Source organism: Miniopterus natalensis, chromosome 5, assembly GCF_054644295.1.
Source record: "Miniopterus natalensis isolate mMinNat1 chromosome 5, mMinNat1.hap1, whole genome shotgun sequence".
Classification (NCBI taxonomy): Eukaryota; Metazoa; Chordata; class Mammalia; order Chiroptera; family Miniopteridae; genus Miniopterus; species Miniopterus natalensis.
The window spans coordinates 54,443,507-54,465,705 of record NC_142085.1 but is presented as its reverse complement, the minus strand read 5'-3'; the positions used below and the strand labels follow the sequence as shown (position 1 = coordinate 54,465,705).

Genomic DNA, 22,199 nt, shown 5'->3' with positions numbered 1-22,199 from the left:
TTATATATTGCTAATATGTTAAGTTATATTAGCCATTATAATTTTATTTTCTTTTTTCCAACTAGTCAAATTTTTGTATCTAGGTTATGTGACTCTAATAAATGAGTGGGGATAGTCCCCTTTTCCTATACCCTAGACTACTTGTATGAAATTGTGATTACTTTCGCCTTGGATGTTTGGTAGGCTGAAAATCACCTAGGTCTGGATTTTTTTTTATTACTAGTTCATTTGCTAGTTATAGGTCAATTTTTTTTCCTTTTTCTTTTTATGTCGTGTTCAATAGATGCAGTCTTCTAAGAACTTGACCATTACACCAAAATTTTTAAATTTATTAGCATAAAATTGTTCAGATCTTCTCTACACCATCCATAGTTCTGTCTACTATCCCATTCTGATTTTGCTTATTCTTTTTTTTTAATTACTCTTACCACAGTTTCATCAATTTTATCAGCCTTTTCAAAGACCTAAATTTTGGTCATCAGGACCCATCAGCCCTTCCCTTCCAAGTCCAGAGTCAGAGCGGCGGGAGCGGAACTCAGGCCACCCGAAGCCTCTGCTCCCGCCCGCCCCCGCCCGAGCCCGGAAGCCGGGGGGACCCGGGAACGCGCCGCCCCTCGGCTCGCCGCTGGGGAGGCCCCGCGAGCCCCGCGGCGCCGCGGCCGGCGGCGGAAGGACTTCCGGGAGCGCTGCCGGGGGCGGGGTGGCCCCAGCCGCGTAATCGGACGTGTCCCAGCGAGGCGGCCCGGGTTGAAGTGTCCGGCGCGTCCCCGGCCGGCGGGTCCTCCTCCCGCGCGTGCCCGTGCGGCGGCCCGGGCGGCGGGCCCGGCGCGTCCCCGGCCGGCGCGGGTGCCCCCGGCGTGTGCTCGGCGCCGTGGCGCGGCTCGGCGGCCTGGCGTGGGTGCGGCGCGCCCGCAGCGCGGCGGCCCGTGTGCTCGGGCGGCGCGGGCGCGCCCTGCCGTCCTGCAGAGGGAGCTGTGCGCCCGGCCCGGCGCGCGCGAGGCGGCGCCCGCTCCCTCTTGTCGCCTCTGTGCCCGCCCGCCGGGGCGGGGCTCCGGGCCGCGGCGACAGCTGCTTCCTGCTTTCCGCTCGTCTCCTCGGGCCCGCCGCCGGCCCAGTCGCGCGAGCCCCGGCCGAGAGGTCCCCGCGCGCCGCCGCCCGCGCCGCCGCCGCCCGCCCCAGCCTCGCCCCGCCGCCAGGCCGGCCCGCTCGCGTCCGCTGCCGGAGCCCGCGCCCCGCGCCGCCGCCGCTCGCCCCGGCCATGCTGTCCTTCCAGTACCCCGACGTGTACCGCGACGAGAGCGCCGTGAGTGCCAACCGCCCGCGCCGCCCGGCGCCCCGCCGCGCGCCGCCCGCCGCCCGCTCCCGCAGCCCCTCGCCCCGCGCCCCTCCCCTCCCCCGCCGCCTTTGTTTGCGGAAAAACGGGTCGGGGGCGCGGAGGGGAGTCCCCGGCGCTGCCGGTGTCCGCCCGCCGGTGGCGGAGCCGGGCTCAGCCGCCCCTTGGCGCCTTCCTGAAATCGATGGGGTCAAGGACGGGGCCCAGGTGGGAAGTGTCACTGCCTTTTGACTGGAGAGGGCTCTTGAGTAAATATGGTGGTAGGAGAAAGAGTGTATGTGTGCAGGTGATGCAGAATTTAAACCCAAAGCAAACTTTTTAAACTTCCGAATTTAAAATTCTTCAAGTTGAAGTTCATTCATTCGATCTTCAAACGTGTACGTAGCGCCTGCCCCGCCCCAGGCCGGGGACGGGCGGTGGGGATGCGGAGACGCGGCCGAGGTGTGGCTGTGCTCATCCGAGTCTTCCTAACCGGGGAAAGGTGTTGATGGGGGTGAGAGGGGGCCTTAGGAGAGCGGGGGAATGGCCTTCTTCAGGATGAGGGTAAGTTTTGCCCCGTGGAGGGGTTGGCCACCTAAGCTGTAGATGACCTCGGGATGATTGTTGAGATCCAGGGGGTGGAATTGGTGGGCAAACGGCTTTTCATGTGTGTGTCGAAATTAATTTGGCATCTTAAGAACTGTCGTGCTTCCAAATGTTGTAGGCATGATTCTCTTAGGGATGGCCAACTGGCTCAGATTACTTAAAATAGAATCAGAATAAAAATATTTTTGTATAATGCAGTTCTAATTTTTTTTTTTTCTCCTTACTTGGACCCGATTTATGCCAGATTGTACTTTAAAGCGCATCTCACTTTAGGTTAAAGGGTGCCGTGGCTTTAGAGTAAGGACATAATGTTTTAAATTAAGACTTCCAAGTGGTTTCTTTGACCAGTGGCCATCTGGTAACCATGTTTTCTCAGTCTGTTCAGCTGCTTGCTTATTAAATTTACTCTTAACAGCCCAAGAAGCCCTACTGAACCACCTGGTTCAAAAGGTGGTTTCCTTTGTGTTTGGAAGTAAAGTGATCCTGCCAGAATGGAAAGAGGGCAGACCAAGACAGAAGACCTGAGTGCTAGTTCTGGTTTTGTCACTCACTAGCAGGATGCTCTTTGGCAGATCTTTTACTTGTTATAGGTCTTCTTTCTCATATGTGAAATATTGGGGCTGGCTTACTTGCTTCTACAGTGAGAATATCTTCTTTCATTCATTCACAGGGCAGTCTCGCCCTTCAGTGTTCCAGACTTTAGTAATGGGAAGATAGGTTCAGGTCTTGAGGACCTTTGAGTTTTCAGGGTTGATAAAAGTATAAACAGTTACCCATTCTCTGGTTTGACACATGCCCTTTCAGATTTGTTTTTTTGGGGGGAGTTGGGGGCAAGTTGCTTCTTGCTTTGTTTGTCCCTACTCATGTTACCAGAATCCTACAGTTCATGTATTTATGTTTAATAGTTCTTGAAAGGGTTAAGTAAAGATTTCATGAAGACATCAAACAGATTATGAATGATTAATTTGAAAGGGTATGTATACATTACTATGGATTTTAATACTCTCCAGTTCCTTCTCACCAAGGAACTCATGATAACACTAAGCCTCATGGCCAAGGGAAAGTAACTGTGGCCCAGCCTGGACCCTGCTCTGCATCCCACAGTGTACTCATCCCAACCCCGACAGCCTGCATGGGGTATCTTTTTCCTGTAACAAGAGTCCTGGTTACTAAGCCCTAGGCTGGCTGGACTTATGCATTTCCTCAGGTTATATATAGTCTTGATTTCTAGCATGGGTTTGTTTCTGTCCAGCAGGTACTAGAGATTGCTGTAGCTCTCTGTCTCTGTCACTTGAGCATTACTCAGTCACATACTGGGCATTCTCTTTCTGAACTGTGGGGTTGGAGCATGTCCTCTTTTTGGTGGATTTCTGCTCTTGTGAGCAAAAATTTGGAAACTATAACACTTCCTGGGTAATGCCATTGCCCAACCCCTGAGAGTGTTGCTGTCAATAAATTCAGGCTTGCTACAGGGGTTAGAAGAGTGTGTAGGGTGAGAGGGGAACGCAGGAGGATGGGATTAATTTCTTTTAGGAACAGAGCATAATATGTGAGTTGAGCCTGTAAGTTGGCCAGTTGGATAAGGTAGAAAGGACATTCCTGGTCCTCTAACTAAAATAAAGCCATACTTATGTAGGCTGAATGGCCATGAAATTGCATGTTTGTAGGATGGCAAGAAGGCCATTGTGAACAGAGCATCCATGGATAGACAAGCTTGGATGGAGTTTGAAAAGAAAAGAAAGAAAAAACAGGTCCACGTTTCATGAGCTCTGCTTGCTGTGTGTACGAGTCTGCACTTTATCCTGAAGGCAACAGGCGAGTTGTTGAACAAACAGTACGAGTAAAATATTAAATAGTAATTGGCTTATTAGGGCTCTCTTTTTAGAGCCTCTTGGGGGGGGGGTGAGGAATGATTTGCAAACTTAAATCAGATGAGAGAAATAGATACTGCATAACTTGAATTCAGGGGATGTGGCTATGTGACAACCCCATTTGTAGGATATGATCTTGTAAAAGAAAAAAGGGGGGTGGGGGGGACTTGGCTTCTGGGATTGTCTTTGGGACTGTCTCGGAGAGTTTCTCATCCTGGTTACTAACGTCTGCGCAGTAACTGACCTCAGTCTGGTTTAGATGGTAACACTGGCTCTGAAAGATGAGGCTGTTTCCTCAGTGGTAAACACCACTCAGGAGGCGGCACAATGGAGGACTCCATGGGTTCAGAGTCAGGGTCCAGCTCTCTACCTGCCACTTTGCAGCTGGCCCAGCTCATTAGCCAGAGATTAAGTATACAGGCTTTGGGGTTGGGTCTGAGTGGGCCACGGACCTACCTGATTAGCCATCTGACCTTTTTCAGTTGATTTAGCGCTCTCCAGCTTCAGTTTCCTCACCTGGGAAAATGAGGAAAAATTTGTCCTCACAGTGAAGGCAAATGAGATAATGTGGCTGTAAGCCATGGCACAGTGGTTAGATCTCAAGACTCTCTGAGTAATCAGCAAATTGCCCTTACTAACCTGTCTGAATTACATCCCGTCATAATATGTAAGATAGGAATATTTAAAACATTGGGCACGACAGTGTGATATTCAATAAAGGTTTATTGCTTTGGGTCTAGCACTTGGCAACACCTGCACCTAGTCATAAAACTATCACGTTTCCAGTTAATCTTTTCCGCTTCCTTATGAAAAGTTAAGTCTCTGGATACGTCTGAGTTTTAGGAGCATTTTTCAAGTGTTTGGTCTGTCCCCTCGGAGGGATATTTGGGGGAAAGCTGTTGGCAGATTGTTTTTAGTCCCAGCTCTGGTTCTGATCTCAGTGTGGCCCTGGGCATGTTGCCCAACCTTGTTCTTGCCATCACTCCTGGAAATGTTGAATTGGAAGATCCTTTACAGTACTCTTTATCTGGTTTCTTATTGTCAGGGAAAAGAAGGTTGCTCTTTTAAGCATAATTTATAATCCCTTCAAGGTGTGTAAAAGGTAAAAGAAAGACTTGAGAATGAAAAGATAAAAAGCTTTCACTCACTTGTGACAGCTAAACTTTAGAGGCTTTAGGTAAGGATTGAAAATTGGTGGGTTCCCCCCCCCCCCCGAGAATTGGTGATTTTATGGAGAGGTTTTAGTCTGGTTTTATGTCCCTTGCACTTGTCAGTTGTTCAATGAGAGCAGTTCCAGGTGTTCCACCTTAACTGCCCAGGTGCTCATTTCCCGAGATGCAGACCCTTTGTGGATAAGCCTGGGTTTTAGGCTCAGGAAGATTCTTCTCACTTGGCAGCAGCCACCCTGGAACTTTGACCAGAAGTAGAAACAGGTTTTTCTTCTCCAGGAGAGTGTTTGCTTTCCTCAGGGACTAGCCCCTACCTTCTGGTGTGATAGAAGACGTTAAGGAGACCTCGGTTCTTGTCTTCTTGAGGGAAAGATTTCAGTTGAGCGACCAGGTATAGAAAAGAAAGCAAGAATTTATTGGCTGCAGCAAAAATATACTTAGGACAATGAAACAAGGAAGGGCATAGAAGAAATAATAGGAGAGCCTAGGCTGGGCTGCTTTGGCTCACTGGGAAGTCAGAGAGAGAAGGCGACAGGTTCAGGGACCTTGGAGACAGGTCCAGGGGTTAAGCCCCGGACGAGGTGCTGCTGCCCATTGCTCCCCTGGTTGCAAGTCTCGTGAGGCTCTCTTGGAGGGGAGAAGGAGATGGCACTGGTGTGCTCCCCTGGGGGAGGCAGGGAGAGCCTGCGGGCTGAGTCCTTTGCCTTGAGTGTATTTATCTCTTTCTTGCTGGCGTGATATCTTGGGGGAGGTCTCAGGGGAGCGTCTCAATAGAATATTCATCAGCTTTATGCTGATGTACCAAAATGAAGTTTATTCTTAATTTGTCTGTCCCTGGGTGTGGTTGGCAAATGGCACCAATTGGATTTCTGTTACCTGTCTCCACGAATAGGGTGATTTAAGTTATCTACCCTCTGGCTGGGGAGGAGAAATGAAAACCATTTACTAAGTGTCCTTGGTTTAGGGAAGATAGCATTTACTAGGTGGCTGCAAACTGCTGTTTAACTGTCTGTCTTAGTTGCCCTATTCTAGTTGTCCTGGAATTTTTTTAGCTTTTATTTACTATGTTATAACAAGGAGACAGATTAAAAATTCATCTGAGATAGTGGTGGTCTTCCCAACGGTCACATGTGAGATGCCATAACTGGAATGTTGGAGTTGTTCAGAGAGACTTGATTGGAAAGACATTGTCAATGAGGTTTCAGTTATCTAGATTAATCATGATGGTATGAAATAGAAAGGTATTGTAACGATTTTTACCTTTGCAAAATTTCTTTAGGCATTATCACCTGAGGAAGGGTGATTTCAGATTGGTGTTCTAGACTCTGTCAGCCTCTGAGGCCAGGCCCAGGAATTGGGACTTTTCAGAAGCTGCCCGGGTAGCTCTGATGATCAGCCCCCATGGCAGCTCCCAGAAGCTTCCCCTCAGCCAGGTCCTGCTTACACTAAGCAATTTTATTTCTATCTGGGTAGTTGCGCCTTCTTTTATAAACAGTGAAAGAAGGCGTTTCATAACAATACACCAAAAGGAAGAAAGGCTTCAGTTTAGAAGTGCTTTTTCATTGCATTGAAGGCAGCATTTTCAATTAGAACCAGCTGATGTCAATTAGAATCATAACCGCACATTAGTAACTTTTTTTTGGCGGTTTAGACTGAAAGGCAAAACTGATCATATTACCTATTGTAGGGAGATTTTCTAATCTTGAGTAAGCTTAGCAAGAACAGGGAACTAAGCCCGGGCTCGTGCCTTTTTTCATCCCACTGCGTTGTGTAATTCTGCACTGTGCCCCCGACAACACGTTTTCAGGTTTCTTTAGCACAGTAGCAGGCCTTTGCTTTGTGTTGTACAGACAGAGCTGTTTCCTATTCTGATCTTTCATCTTTCTTCCCTCTCCAGCTAAAACATTCTTTTCATGAAGGGTGGCCTGACACCTTTGAGAACCTGCCAACTCTGGCTCATGTGGTAGTTTGGGCACACACAGTTGCCAGCGAGCCAATTGGGGTATTTTTGTCTGGCCCTTTCCTATTTCTCCATCACATTCAGAAAATACTAATTTAACTGGGGATAGACACTAATTATCTAATAACACATTTTGTCTTTCACAGGTACAGGATTATCATGGGCATAAAATTCCTGACCCTTATGCTTGGCTTGAAGACCCAGACAGTGAGCAGACAAAGGTAATCGGGGCTTACAGTTAAAGATACAGTAGCCTTGCCCGGCCGGCGTGGCTCGGTAGTTGAGCATCAACCCATGAACCTGGAAGTCACTGTTTGATTCCCAGTCAGGGCACATGCCCGGGTTACTGGCTGGATTCCTAGCAGGGAGCGTGCAGGAGGAAGCCAGTCGGTGATTCTCTCTCATCATTGATGTTTCTATCTCTCATTCCCTCTTCCTTCCTCTCTTGGAAATCAATAAAAACATTAAAAAAAAAAAAAAGATGTGGCAGCCTTAGTGGTTAACACCAAACTGTAGACCTTGGCAACCGTGGTGATTTCTTCCTGGTGTCTTCTACGTTCCCTGCTGTGCTATGGTGCATATGTGTGTTAGTACTACCAGTTGTGCCAGGTGAGTCATAGGAAAAGGTGAAGCATCCTTAGCTCCAGAGAAGGTCACGTAACTGTTTTGCAGAATGTTTGTGGTTTCCAGTGACACTGATGAACCAACTATTTGAAATGAAAATATTAGGAAAAAAACTGATTTTTACCACACACAAAAAAAAAAGAAAGAAAAGAAAACCTAGAGAAAAATCATGTGAAAGAAAAAAATTGCCTAACACATTTTTTTCCAAAGGAAAAAAGACCTTATACATTGAATGGATATCAGGTCTTGGAAACTAAATGCTGATCTTAGATTACTTACTGATTTTGATGCAACGATAACAAAAAAATGAATGAAATTATAAGTAAACTAATAACTATCTTATATTTTATAGAAGTAAGAGGGTGAAGGGGAGAATTTTCTGCCCTAAGAGCATAAAGCTTTTCTATTCTTTTGGAGAAACACACAGTATTTTGAGCTGAAGTCTCATTTCATTAGTAAAACTACCTCTCAGTGCTGTATCCCACCAGTATTTTTTCCTCCTTGGAGTGCCCAGGACTTGTCCCTTTGGGCTTCTCATGTGCATGTACTGTGTGTGGCTGATTAAGTTTGCCTGGGTGAGGGAAGGGCATTTCTCAATTCACTTCAAATTCCTTGACTCTTACAACCGTATTTACGTATCACTTAGTACATAAGAATGTGCTTACAGTTTCTGATATGCTCACCATTCCAGAAGTTTATTTGAGCTTCTTTAGAATCCCAGAGTATATTTATCACTTTTTCAAAAACAAAGAAACAGAAAAAAAATGGTAAATGCCCTCTGGGTGGTTTTGCAGCCAGCTTCCAAAAAGCCTATGTCTTAGCACCTCCTGTGTTTCTGGTCCCTTGACACCTGAACTCAGATTTTCAAGGCAGTTCAGATTTGCCAGGAAAGTGTTCGCTCCTGATGTGGACCTGGTGGTGGGATTGGGACTCCCCCCTCGTCCATCACCCCCTCCACAGCCCCTGGTCAGTGGGGTTACAAATTCCGCTATATCCTTGGGAAAGCAGTTGGCGGGGAGGAGCGTGGGATCAGCTGGGCATGACAGCCCGTGGAAGGGGAAAAGGAAGAGGCAGGAAGGGTTGCTCCTGCCCGAGTCAATCCCACTGTTCATTCCCGCACGCTGTCTCACCTGCTTTCCTTCTTGCTACCCTCACACGGCTTTCCTAACATTTCTCCCCTCCTGGTGTAAATGGTGGCAAGGGACCACGAGGTGCAGGAGGAGCTAAGACATGGCTGCAGAACTCCTACAACTTCTTCCCTGTCCTTTGCCCTTAAAGTAAGCACAGCACCATTTTGAGGCTTTGTGATGGTTTTTACTTCTGTCTATAACCCTCCTTCTTTCCCTTTACTGGGTGAGAATGATCTGTATTTGGGTTTTTCTTTTTCTTTCATAAAGCATTGGGTTGTAGAGGTGGATGGGTAGAGATTCCCAAATGAAAAACAGATGGATATTTTAAGGAGCAGGCTCAGGGTCTACCTCTGCAGGGAAGGCTAGGAGGAGCAGGGAGCAGGTGTGGGGCTGCTTCCTCACCTGGAACCCGCCACCAAGGGATGACCTTGAACATCCAGAATTGGGCTGCGCCGAGACAGGTTGAGCTGGGAGTGGAGAATCACAGGCAGCCACATAACCCTTGGTGGATGGAGAGCGCTGGAAAAGGGAATGAACCTCCTGTGCATCTCTTGGAAAGCTGTCCCCAAGGACTGTCTCTATGATGATGACTTTGAGGTTATCATGTATGACCCAGATTTCCTAGTCTTTGGTGATTGAGTGATTCAGCAATGTCAGAGTGGCCCAGTTTTGGTTTATGTGTTAATGATTGCATGCTTTGCTATTACTTAATTAATAATGGCTGGTCCTGTTGTTAACAAGCCACTTATTAGTAGATGAGACTTTGGTAATTTGTCATTTTACAGTCAATATTTGACAGAATTAATGAGTTTACACTGTTGTCTTCGTGGTATATGCTTACTGGGTGCTTTACTCTGTGCCAGGCGCTTCACTGGTAGCTTTGCGTACTCTATCTCATTTCATTCTCAAACCCTAAAATAGATCCTTTTATTTTCCCCATCTTACAAATGCAGAAATTGAGTTGCTGAGTGATTAAGTAGTATGTCCAAGGTCACTCAGCCAGTGAGTGTGGTGCCACCAGGTAGCCCAGGTGGTTTTCAACTGTAGATTTAAGAAATAATAAAAGAAAAAAAAAAAAAAAGACTTGGGGTGTAATAGCTTTGGGAATACAAGCTGTAGAAATATATTTGTGTCTGTGCTTGCTGTGAGACTTTGTAGGCCCTCCTGCGTGGACCCCAGGCTCACATCCCCACACCCACACTAGCCTGTTGAGACAGTGTACTTGGGGTGTCGGGGCCTGTGCAAACTCATCATTCCCTCGGCATCCTCTACACACACCTTTCTCACTGCTCTCTAAACAGGTTTGTTATTGACAGAGGCTAATACATCATCTGGGATCTGATGAGTTGAATTTGGGTCTCAGATCAAAGAGGTAGGGTGTACTTTTCTAATGAGCAGAAGAGCAGCATGAACATATTCTACTCATAGATATTCACTTGCATACAAAGGTGCATTAGCCACACCTTAGTGTAAAGAGGAGAATCTTTACCTTGCTTCCAAAACAAAGAAAAAGCTGTTTGTTACATTTTCAGTAAAACCCAGTCAGGAAATGAGGAACATAGGTAGCCCTTTACACTAAGATCTGAAACGCTGTCAGTAGTCCTTTGATTTAATCTCATATTTAATATGGGTTATTCAGTTCTGACAGTGACTGGTATTTAAGGCTTTCTCCTTTTAAAAAGAGTATCAGAACAGACTTGTAACCTAGAAAATTCTCTAAAGCAAGGGGGGAGTTGAATCTGCATGAGTCCTATCAAGCTGTCAAAGCCTATATAAGCATATTTTATAGCAAATATTCCAGATTGTAGAAGATCCTATACAACTTAATTGAGTCTTTGGAGTAAATCCAACCTTGATATGAAAACTTATCAGAGATACTTTGTATAGAGGAAAGAGTAGACCTAGACTGCTCAGTAGATACATGATGCAAGCCACTTATATAATTAAAATTTTTCTTATAGCCACATTTTAAAAAGTAACAAGAAACAGGTGGAGATAATTGTAATGATATATTTTACTTAATCTAGTACAACTGACCCTTGAACATTGCAGGAGTTAGTGGCGCCAACCCCGGAGCAGTTCAGAATTTGTGACTAACTTGATTCTGGGGTATTAGATCTAGGACTCTCCACTCCCCACCCTCCCAACCCACAGATTCCAGACAGTGGATTAAAAATACTGTTTTCAATCCACAGTTCGTTTAACCGGAGAATGTAAAACCCAGGATACAGAGGGTTGATTGTATATTTGTTGGGAAAAAATCACATGTAGTAGACCCATGCAGTTCAAACCTGCATTGCTGAAGGGTGAGCTGTATACTAAAAATATTAACATCTCAACATGTAATTAATTTAAAATATTAAGATATTTTTCATTCCTTTTCAAACTCAGTTTTGAAATCCAGTGTGTGTTTTACACTCTCAGCACGTCAGTCTAGACCAGCCACGGGTGCTCAGTAGCCACATGTGGCGAGTGACTAATGTGTTGGACGCTGAAATATAGACCAGCCTTTCTTGTGAATATAGATGTAAAGAATATAAATGTTAGCAGATTTAAAACAAATTATCACAGAGATTAAAGGACAGTTTACTATTACTAGATTAAATAAAGCTATATAATTATCCTAATAAATATTTAAAAAGAAATTAAAGAAAATCTAAAACTCCAAGTTGGAATAATAATGCTTTAACGAGATGACATCTCAGTCAAAAAAACCTAAACAGTAGGCTTGGTTGTCTCTGTCACTACTGTTTTTATATGTTTGCAAAGCTTCCACCAGTGCAGTAAAAAACCAAAATTTGTACAGGAGAAAATAAAATTATCATTAATTGTAGATTATATGATTGTGTATCTAGAAAACCTAAGGGAAATAACTGAAAACTTAGTAGAATTAATGAGTTCCATAAAGTGAATGAATATGTACAAAGTAAATATATCAGTAGCACTCATATACATTGTCAATAATGAAATATTAAACCTGTCTGACAGCAACAGCAAAAAGCAAATAGTTGAGAATGAGGAGGAGATTTCAAGCCTACTGGGAGAGTAGTGCCACATCGGCTACGTGTAGGTCTAGAAAAGGGCAGGTTTGGGGCATTTATAGTAGTGGAACATTGGAAATGATCTCCATTTCCAGCAGTAGTGTAGTGTTTGAGCAGAATATGGTGAATCTGCTTGATGAAATATATGACTTAAAATGTCGGGCTGTACGGATTGCTTACTGAGATGAAAAAGTGCTTTTAGTAGAATGTTAAGTGGGAGAAGGGTACAAGATTGCAGTGCTCCAAATGATTAAAACTTTTAAAATTACCTTTGTAAAAACAATTCTAGGAGAATCTCTGTGGAAATGCAAACTAAAGAACAAAAGTAAGATAAAGGGAGAGCTCTAGTTCAAATCATTTTCGAATCTACTAAGTATTACATACCCTTGAAGTGTCTGAACTGCAGAGAGATTTCATTGGTGCAAAGTGGGAAGTTTCAGGGTGAGGTGCCAGAGAGGAAGGTTTCAGTCATTAAAATGATTTGAAGACTGGATAGGCAGGACCCAGCAGGTGGTTAGCCCAAACTTCCCATTCAACAGGCATTTCCAGCTTGTCCTTTGCAGATCATAGGAGGAACTTTGTAGTGTGTTGTTGTACCCCAGTATTTTATCACTGAGGTAATTGGAGCCTCCATTCTATGAATAACAAGACTGTCCCCATCCCCCATCTGTGATATTAACATGCGTGTAGTCAACTTCCTAATCTTTAACTTCCTAAATTTCCCTCTAGATTCCTATGGCAAACAAATGAGCAAACCCCAAACCTCACACTCTGCCTTAGCTGTTTGCAGTCTTTTTTTCTTCCCTTAATTGGTCTTCGGGCCCTTCAGGGGTGCCCTGTTCCGATCTTACCCTGACCATTTCCCTCTTTTCCTCTGCCTGTCGACAAGCTACTCTGCATGTAGATTTAGCTGGAGCCTCCTCTGTCACAACTCCCAGTAACATCTCCTATCCACATAAACCCTTCTCTTCATGAGCAGTGGCCCAATGGCCAAATGCAGAGACTTTAAAATCATCCTGTGTTCTTTCCTGCATACATGGACCACAGATCTGGAGGAATTGTAGAATTTTGTCTATACCCACAAGGGAACCACTCTGCCGACGCTCAGGTCCTTGGAGTTGCTTACTTTGCTTTCCTCGCTGAGGCAGCAGTCTTGTCTCACTGACAGATCTCTGTGAGAGTACTAAATAAGTATGTTTTTCCTCCGCCCATTGCAGTGCAGTCAGTCCACACTGCACCATTTGCTGTCCTTCCTTACCGTGATAAATTCTCTTTACATCACTGGGCTTGGTTTTGCAGCCCCAAGGTCCACTGGAAGCAACATGCTTCTTACCTCTTGAGGAGTCTCCCCGTCTTACTGTCTTTAGTGGTTACAGTTTCATAGTTGAATATTCCAGAATTTGTTACTGAGTTACTGAAGGGGAGATACACAGAGAAAGAAAGAATGTATACTTTTCAAGTGATAGCTGCCATAATTGTAACTAATTGTCAAGTCTGGCTTTCAAAGAAACTGTCCAGAGGCTTTGGTGCAGGAGGGAACCAAATGTAGACTATCAACTGCATATATGGAATGACTAATTTTTTTTTTTTCTCCTAGGACTGCCTGGGGACAAGTGAGAGTAGCAACAGCTCCATTTCCTTTGTGGATCATGAGAAAAGAACTCTAATAGGAATCAGCTAAAAACAAAAACAAAACATTTGTTTTTGTTTATGTTCATTTTTTCTGAAAAAGTAAAATTACCATTTGTTTCAGAGAGGATCAGAGGAATACATGACATAGGTCTTCCTTAGGACATTATTTGTTCTCCCTTCCCAGATCCCATTCTAGCTGAGTAGTTAGGGGTAGTCCATTACACCTGCCGACAAGGGGCCAGGGAAAGTAGAGAGGAGAAATCCTTGTCTCACAGGGTAAGGCGCCTGGAAATGTTACTTTTCTCTTCCCCTGTCCCCGCACCATTTCCTTCCTTGGCAGGGAAGATTTAAATCTTAAAGGACTTCTGATCATCTCTAGGTTGTTTAGGTAGCCTAAGATTTCTGTGTAGGTATTTTAATGTCACAGGGGTCAGCATTTAGGGAGGTCAGCATCTGCTTTCAGGTATCCTTTCTGTCTATTATGAAATCTGGTTTTCAGTTTGTTTTTTCTTTTGTTTTCATTCTTTAAGGTCAACCCTAAAATTGTGTAGCATGAGTTTCTGCTCTATCCTGGCACTAGTGTGGCCTAGATCTTCCTGCACAATGCTTTTCCTGGCGTGGAACAGAGCCAGGTGAGCAGGAACTGGGGGAGCTAAGTGAGCAGGGATTCGTTTGTCCAGTTGCTTTTTGCAGTGAGGCCAGTGTTGTCAGGCTGTAGGACCAACAGGAGAAAGCTTGCTCCCAGGACTTCCAGTACTGTGAAGTTCTAATTCAGTGTCTCTAAGCCAAAGACAGCAGGTAAAGCCTCCTGTGGGACTGAAGAATACATTCATTAAAAGGATAAAGGACTGGTGTGGTTTATGGTGTTCTCTGAAGACTTTAAGACAAACTGTGAATATCCATTTTGTGACTAGTTCCTTCATCCTGGGAGCTTTGCAGGCATTTGTGATGTTACTCCTGTTGGGAGGCAGGGTGAAGAAATAGAGTGTTTTCCAGATGGGACTAGAAGTCAGAACACACAAATCGTAGCCCGTGGCTCTTCGATTTCTTGTTCTGTGAACGTAGTAAGCAATCTTACCTGGATGCATTTTCTTCCTCTATAAAATGAATATAATCATACTCACTTCATCTAGCTACAAGGTCTTAATGACACCCAACTGAACAAATGCATGTAAAAATCCCGGCGGTCGTCCGAATAAACAAATAGTGCAGCTTGGGCACTCCCGCTTACAGGTGTTGGGATGTAGACCTTCAGACTGTAGCATTCCAGTTGCTTCGTCAGAACGTTGAACTTGAAAGACTTAATTTTTATCCATGAGACTAAGCAAGATTTTCCTTTTGAATTCTAGGTGTTTGTGCGTTTTCTAAAGTCTCACATTCTGAGCACTGATGAATTTTTTTTAATGGAATGATGACTTCTGAGTGTCATTTCGTTGTTCCCAGGCATGGTGACTAAACCAGGCCTTAAAGCTGGGTGGTTGCGTTACTTTTAATTGCTGCCTTCTGAGTCCCACCAGCTAAGCTGTGAGAAGCCCATTAATGTTTCATGTAAAGACCTGGACCGAGAATTACTACGGCATCATTCCCTTCTCTAGTGGAAACGGGAAATGCTTTAGGTAAATATATTACCCCATATTATCTCAGTCTCCAAGCCTTGGAGGTCTTAAATGCCTCACCAGCTCCAATGGAAATGGTTAGCCTTAGAGTTTATAAGCAGACTTCCCATAAATCCACAGTTGGAATATGTATTTAGGCAACCACTTTTGATCCGTGGATGGGATAACTGTCAGAAGTATGAGGGCGTTGCTGGTACTGGGCCAACTTTTTCTAAGCTCTGCCTTCTCTTTCTATCTCCTTTTCTTGCCTTCTGCAGCAAGGTTTGTGATGCAAGCAGTAGAAACTGATTGTGGCCAAGTTAGGCACATAGGGAATTTTCAGCAAGCATTTGAGGCCAGCTCCTGGGATGGACTGAAGAGGCCAGGCATGGAGCAGGTGGGAACCAGGTGGTTCTGGTGCTCCAGGGCAGGAATTTCCACTTTTCACCCAGTCCTGTGAATGGCACGAGTGATCTCCAGTCATTCAACCCTCTGTCGCTTGTTCAAGCCACGGTGTCCCAGGAGAGGGGGTTTTGATTGGCCAGGCTCCAGACGGCTGCTCACTCCTTGGCTGTACTGCTGGCAATAAGAAAAGATTTGGTGGAAGCCCCAGGGGGACCCTCTTTGGGTTCTGTCCAGTAGGACAATTGCTGGAGTTACCGCCCCTCTAAGAAGGGAGGACAGTGGGGAAGGAGAATGGATGTTGGCCACCCCACATGCCGCAGGTCTGCTGGCTTCATTCTCTCTTCCTTCTCCATGTGTGCCTGTTCCCTCCCTTTCTTCCTGTCCTGAGTTTACCTGTGTGCCCCCTGTACCAAGAATTAGGTTGAATGGAGGGGGCAGGAAGGAAGGGATACACTGTCATCAGCAAGACCAAGGTGGCCCATGCCGGCGTGGGATTCCACTCTAGCCTAGGAGGACTGGAGGTCGGAGATGGGCAAGCCACTTAACCTTTGAGCTGCTGGAGGTCAGTGCTGAGAGGAGGCGGGGCCGCATCTTTACCAGAAGCTAGGTATCTGACCTGGTTTTTCATCATTTTAGAAAGGCAGACCCTAAGCCATTGATTTAATGCTAAAGTGCTGTGTTCATTTAACATGGATATTTCTTGTAGGCAGTTGCTCAGCTTTGGTTTCAATCACCTACAGTTTCTCTCTGAGAAATGCTGATATCAGATACTGCATTCTTTAACAATTAAAGAACTAAGATAACTGACTTCTCCTAGGCTCTTTATTTTCTGTCCTTTCTCTATACTTAGGTATCTGTAATCCATTCACCACCCCATTTGCCATGCCCAGTGGAGAAAGCACAGTCCTAAAAATCACCTGGCCACTTGCTAAGTATTTCCAAGCTCTACTTCTGGAGCATCTGATTTCAGTAGGAACTTCTGTTTCCCAAGCACCTCACCAGGTAATTCTTAAGATCCAGAAAGCATGGGGAAACTGCACTAGAGAATGCTGTTAGACATGATTAGGGAAAGATAATGACATCTTTGATTATTATGAGGCCCTCTTTCAAGGAGCTGAAGTTTTAGTAGACTCCTCAATGTTGTTTACAGCATCTTTGTAAATTGGGAGGACAGTGTCTGTGGCTCTAATTTTTCTCACCTGGGAGAAACCAAGGCTTATGTCATAATAAAGGGGTCTGGGACTCTTCTGTATAGCACTGCATGGCACTGACTGCTTGAATCAGATCTCGGTCACACACGAGATTCTTCGGAGCGCCAGTTCTGACTCCATAAAATCTTACACCTTTCCCTTTGTTTTTATCTCCACTGACACTGTCCCTGTTCAGGCATGCATTGCCACTCAGCTAAATGTTCAGTAGCTTCCTAATTTGTCTCCCTGCTTCCAGAATTTCTTTCTACCCGTTCCCACCAGCAACTAATGACAACCCTTAGAGATCATGGGACGTGTATATTCATGGGAAGACAATAGTGTATAGTCATTAAATGAGCAGTTTTAGCAGTAGAAAGACAGGCTCTATGGTTGCACTAGATATGTGACATTGGTCATGCTGTTTAACCTCTCCAGGTTTCAGTTTTCTGATTTATAATTTGGAGAAAACTGTAAGTTGGGGTGAAAATTAAGTGATAATGTTTTTGAACGATGCAGCACAGTGGTAGACACAAGTAAGTGCTTCCTAAATGCTCGCCATTGCATTCATTATTGAACAGTTAAAATTGCATGGACATTTTCTGCTTAATAATTGAAAGACCTCATCTGCAGAGCTATCTGGGAAAAGTACTTTTATTGCAGTTGTGCGCTCTTTTCTTCCACTTTCTTTCATGGTTATTGCTCTGTTCAGATCTTCTTGGATCAATTTAGTCATTTGTATTTCCTAGAAAATGGTCTGTATCATTGGGATTTTAAAATTTTACTAGTGTGGGGTTATGTTAGTATCCCTTCATTATAGGAAACTTGACTCTCCCTGTCTGTTAGATTCTTTATTGTTTCTAATTTTGAATTATTTTTAACTTCTCTCTCCCCCCTTTTTTAAAAAATACATCTTTATTGATTTCAGAGAGAGAAAGGGAGAGAGAGATATAGAAACATCAGTGATGAGGGAAAGTCATTGATCAGCTGCCTCCTGCACGCCCCTTAATGGGGGTCGAGCCCGCAACCCGGGCATGTCCCCCAACCGGGAATCAAACTGCAACCTCTCCTGGATCCTAGGTCGATGCGTAGCCCCTGAACCACGCCGACCAGGCCTTCTCTCCCCTTTTTTGATTAGTTTAGCCAGAGCTTTGGTAGAATGTGTGTTTTCTTCTTTTTAAAAAAAGCAACATTTCTACGACTTTAAAGTTATACCCCTTTACTTTTCTATTTTCTAGTTCATTATATTTTTTCTTTTGTTACTTTAAAACTTTTTTGTTTGAAAGTTTAATTTTACTATTTCTCATTTACTGATGAAGCACCTTTTTCAGGCTTCCTCAGCCAGCCCTTGGGCAAACTTCTGGCCGATCCCTCCACTCCCAGCCTGCTTATGTCCAACCAGCCTCATCTTGCTCAGCAGACTGCGGGACTCCTAGAAGAGCTGCATTAGTCAGGACTCTAAGTGGGTGGTCCCTGAACCCCAGCTCACACCAGCTCATAGAAAAGAGCTAAGTGGCTCACAGAATTGATGACCAGGTTGTATGTGCCTTTGGGCACAGCCTGATCCAGGAGTGCACATATTTCTGTACACCTGTCTCTTTGTCTCCTAGGTCATCTTTTCTCTGATGATTTTCTTTCCCAGCAGCCTCCGGTGTGGAGGGGAAAGACAACTTTGCCTCTTTAGGTCTTACCAGGTGACATAAGTTCTCTCAGTGTTTATCTCTGACCCTGCAAAGGATTCTGGTTGCTTTGCTGGGGTTCACAACTACTACTTTATTGACTGTTGCCTGTAGGTAAGAATTGAGGAAAGACTCTGCTAATGAAAATGAACAGGGTTTACTTTATATAAAACATGTAGAAAGGCATTAGCATAGGTAGAGTACAGCCAGAGGTGTAGTAACATTATCGCAGGTGGTGATACAAGTCACAAGTACCCAGAAATGATAAAATCTGACCGAAAGGGAGGGTAAACCCCACACTTCCTTAAAGCGTAACTGTCACTTTCTAGACCCATCCCCGTTTTTTGAATATTGAGCACCAGATATACCGTATCAATCAGTGTGGTCACTGTCCTTCAACACATGCCACACCCACGCACCAGCTCTGTCTCCCAGCCTGTTGCAGGGACACTCCTGAACTCACTGCTGTGGGACTAAATCAGGTCAGCTGCCCCATGTGTGTGGGAGTCATGATAATAAGCCTCTAGACCAACCACAGGCCTCATCCTGTGTGGGTGTCCCCGACCCTGGATCAGGCCCAGGTCTAGGGGAGGGGTGCTTTGATGGCCAGCAGAGGGGATAGCCCCCACTCAATCATGGGCTTCCCAGAGGTACCAAACAAAACCACATGTCAACTCCAAATGTTTTTACTACACCCTGTGAACTTCAGTTCTTGTTTTTCTAAATATTCTTGTTCTAATTTGGATTCCCTCATTTATAGAAGAGTTATTCAGGGGAAGATGTGTATGTGTTTAACTTCTTCATGATCGGGTTTTTAGTTAGGTTTGGTTTGGGGTGCACATCACCTCTCTCCTTGCCAGGTTTCTGGTCAGTAGCTTATGCACTGAAGAACGGAGCTAGATGGGGCTCAGGTGTCAGCTTTGAATGAGCTCCCTGCCAAAGACCAGATTTGAGAACAGAGGTGAATCTCAGGTCAAAATGTAGGTTTCTGCTCCCTTCTGGTTGGCAGTAACCAGCCCTAGTGAGGGAACTGGTTTACCCAGATGGAGACAAGCAAGAAGGTGGAAAGACCTGGGCTGCTAAGCGTGTGCAGCTAGGAGTTCATGGGAAGCTTTCCTTACCTGAGAGCAGATGTTCTTAGAGAGACGAAATGGGCCCACTCTGGGTTTTTAATGTTAAAAGACGAGCCCAGTGGATTTCGGGATCTCACAGATTGAATTCTGTGTTTCTCCTCTTTGGGAATGAGTCGGGCGGGGGGCGGGGGGTGTATGAGGCCAGGAAAAGAAAGACACCTCACTTAATTGAGGTTAATGGTGGTCACAGTGCTCCTTGGGTCAAGGGTTCCCTTGCTATCTGGTGTATTGCTGATTTTTGTAAATATTCAGTGAGTGCTGGAAAATAAGGGGTACTCTTTTCACTTTCAAGTAGAGTCCAAATATTAGTCTTATAAAGTATATTATTCCATTTATAGTCTCAATTTCTAGACATGCTTCTTAAAGCAGCTGCATCCAGTTTTCTGTTTGGCATGACCTGCCCCAGGCTTTCCATGTGGCTGTTCAGCCCTCCTGGCGCTGGGGTGAGCTTTGCCACCTTTCGACTCCTGCCCTTGTCAGTTGTTTTCAGGTTCTGCTAAACTTCCAGCGGAGGGGATGCAAGTATACTTCCCCCTCTGGCCACCAGGATGCACACAGCCCTTTACGTGTGGCTGGGATCTTGGTGTTTGGCCATGCCATGCTGTGACACCCACCACCCTTTCTCCAATCAGTACCTCCCCCTCCCTCCCTCTCATTCTCTCTCCCCCCTCTTTTTCACACACACACACACACACACACACACACACACACACACACAGATGTATTTGTAATTTGCAGCAGTGAGATATAGGTAGCACTACCCCTAGTTTTCATTGGGGTTTGGGAAGACGAAAGGTGGATGCCCGTGCCAGAATTGGTCTTCCGCCCGGATCTCCCTCCTGGTCACCTTGGCTGCCTACATGGCCTCTACCCAGCCCTCCCGCCCTGCCCTGGAAGTAGATGTCTCCTTAATTTGTTCTCATATGGCACTTATTTTTACCCTTAATTCATCTTTGTAATCCCATGTTGTATAACCATGCTGTTTTGTGTGTGTGTATATATATATATTTTTAATGAGTAACTATGCACTCTTTTTATTCATATATGTAAGAGTTGTACTTGTAAAAGGACTTGAGGTATTTTGTGGATTAAAATACAGGACATGTGAGGACACCTGGAACAAATTCTTCCTGAGGACAGTTGGGGTAAAGGAATCTCCAGCTCTCACACCATGTGGCCCTCTGGCCAGGGAGCTTTGTGTGTTTTTTTTTCTTTCTTTCTTTCTTTAGTGGTAAGAATTAAATTTCGTGAGGTCTGCCCTCTTAAAGTTTTATGTATGCGATACAGTATCATTAACCATAGGCACGGTGTTGTACAGCAGATCCCTGGAAATTACTGATCCTGCATAACAGAAGCTTCCCTTTGCTTTGAAGCTTTCTAGTGATATATGAAGAGAACGTCTTTGTTTTGAGCAGCTGTTCTGAGGAAAATGAATTCAGAGTCATCCATAGCTATTGGTCCTTGTCAGAGGCTGAGCTGCAGGTGTCGTCAATGGGCCTTCAGGTCTCAGTTATTTTAGTAACATGGTGACGTGTGACTGGATGCTGGCGCACCTGAGGAATGGAGAGGATTTTAATTTCCTCACCCTGCTTCCTTACCATCCTGTAATTCCTCCAGGTTCTTCCTTTACCCTGACACCCAGATTTGTTTTAAATTTTAGACCAAGAAGCTAGACCATTAAATCCACAAATGAGAAGAAGGTATTTTCCTGGTTAAAGTGTCAGCAGTTTCATCAGCACTCTGTGGAACCCTAATTTTCACAGATCCCCTTTACAGGAAGTTTCCCACCACCTCTGTGAAAAGGATTTGTCCACGTTATAAAGATGCATATTGTGAAAGAACTTGAGACGTGAAGGAATTTGAACACTGTTTGGTTTTGCGTCTGGGTATTTGACTTGGAAGGGCACAGTGCTTAAATACTGCTCTATTTAAAGTAATTGACTAACACTTGTGGGTAGGAGGTGACAGAATTGCATGTAATAATCCTAGAATTATGTAGTTATCTGGTGGCTTTGTAACGCCTGGCGTAACTGTTTTATGAACATTTGAAACGAGAAGGGGCAGCGTGTCTGTTAGCCTGAGATAGATTCTGTTGCAGCAACTGTGATTAGACAGTGAGATGTGTAAAAGGAACAAAGCAAAATAGAGACACGATCAAAGAACACAATTCCCTTTCCAAGGAAAATACACAGCAATCTATGACTCTTGGACCCACCCTGGTCCTCCTAGAGCCAAGAGGAGGCCTACATGGAGCCTCATCCATGCACAAATCAGAGGACTGGGGAAATGAAGTCTACAGGGCACCCTTCATGCCAAGACCCTCGGCATGCTGGGGTCTCCGGGTGGGAGCCCTAAGTAGCTGGAATGTCCTGGTGAAGCCCTTCTGGGAAGTAGCCGTCAGACCTGCACGTTCATGTGCTCTGTGCCTGTTTTCTCCATCTCCTGTTACAGTGGCCGTTCCCCGTGGCCCCTTCTCACCAGACTGCTGCCTGGCTTCTTGATTGGCCTTGTTCTCCACCTTGGCTCCCCTACAGCTTAGTCTTCGCCCAAAGCAACCAGGTTATATAACTATCTCCCCAACTGATCGTAGCGTGTTTGCACGTAGAACAGGTTCCACCTTCATAACTGAGCAGCAGGTGCCTCTTGATCTGGCTCCTGCCTGGTCTTTCTCACTCATTCCCAGCCTTGCTGACTTACTATTGTTCACACCACTCTCCTCCCCTGGAGGGCCCTGTACTTGCCAGGTCCCAGGCCTGGCAGGCTCTTCCCATCTTCGTGTGGCTCCTGCCTCTCACCTGTCGGACCTTAGTTCAAAATCTGAACAGAAGGATCTCCCTGGCTACCTTCCCTGAGTA

General features: G+C 45.2%; 1 protein-coding gene across 1 annotated transcript in view; it reads left to right on the top strand.

Moving 5' to 3' along the window:
* Positions 1–1,219: 1,219 nt before the first annotated feature.
* The window catches only part of PREP (prolyl endopeptidase), a 103,536-nt gene continuing 82,556 nt past the window's right edge, over positions 1,220–22,199 (top strand). Inside the window, exons 1-2 of the mRNA XM_087817538.1 lie at positions 1,220–1,303; positions 7,065–7,139. Of these exons, the coding sequence (XP_087673664.1) occupies positions 1,259–1,303; positions 7,065–7,139 (120 nt within the window). The 5' untranslated portion in view covers positions 1,220–1,258. The remainder of the gene's footprint in view (positions 1,304–7,064; positions 7,140–22,199) is intronic.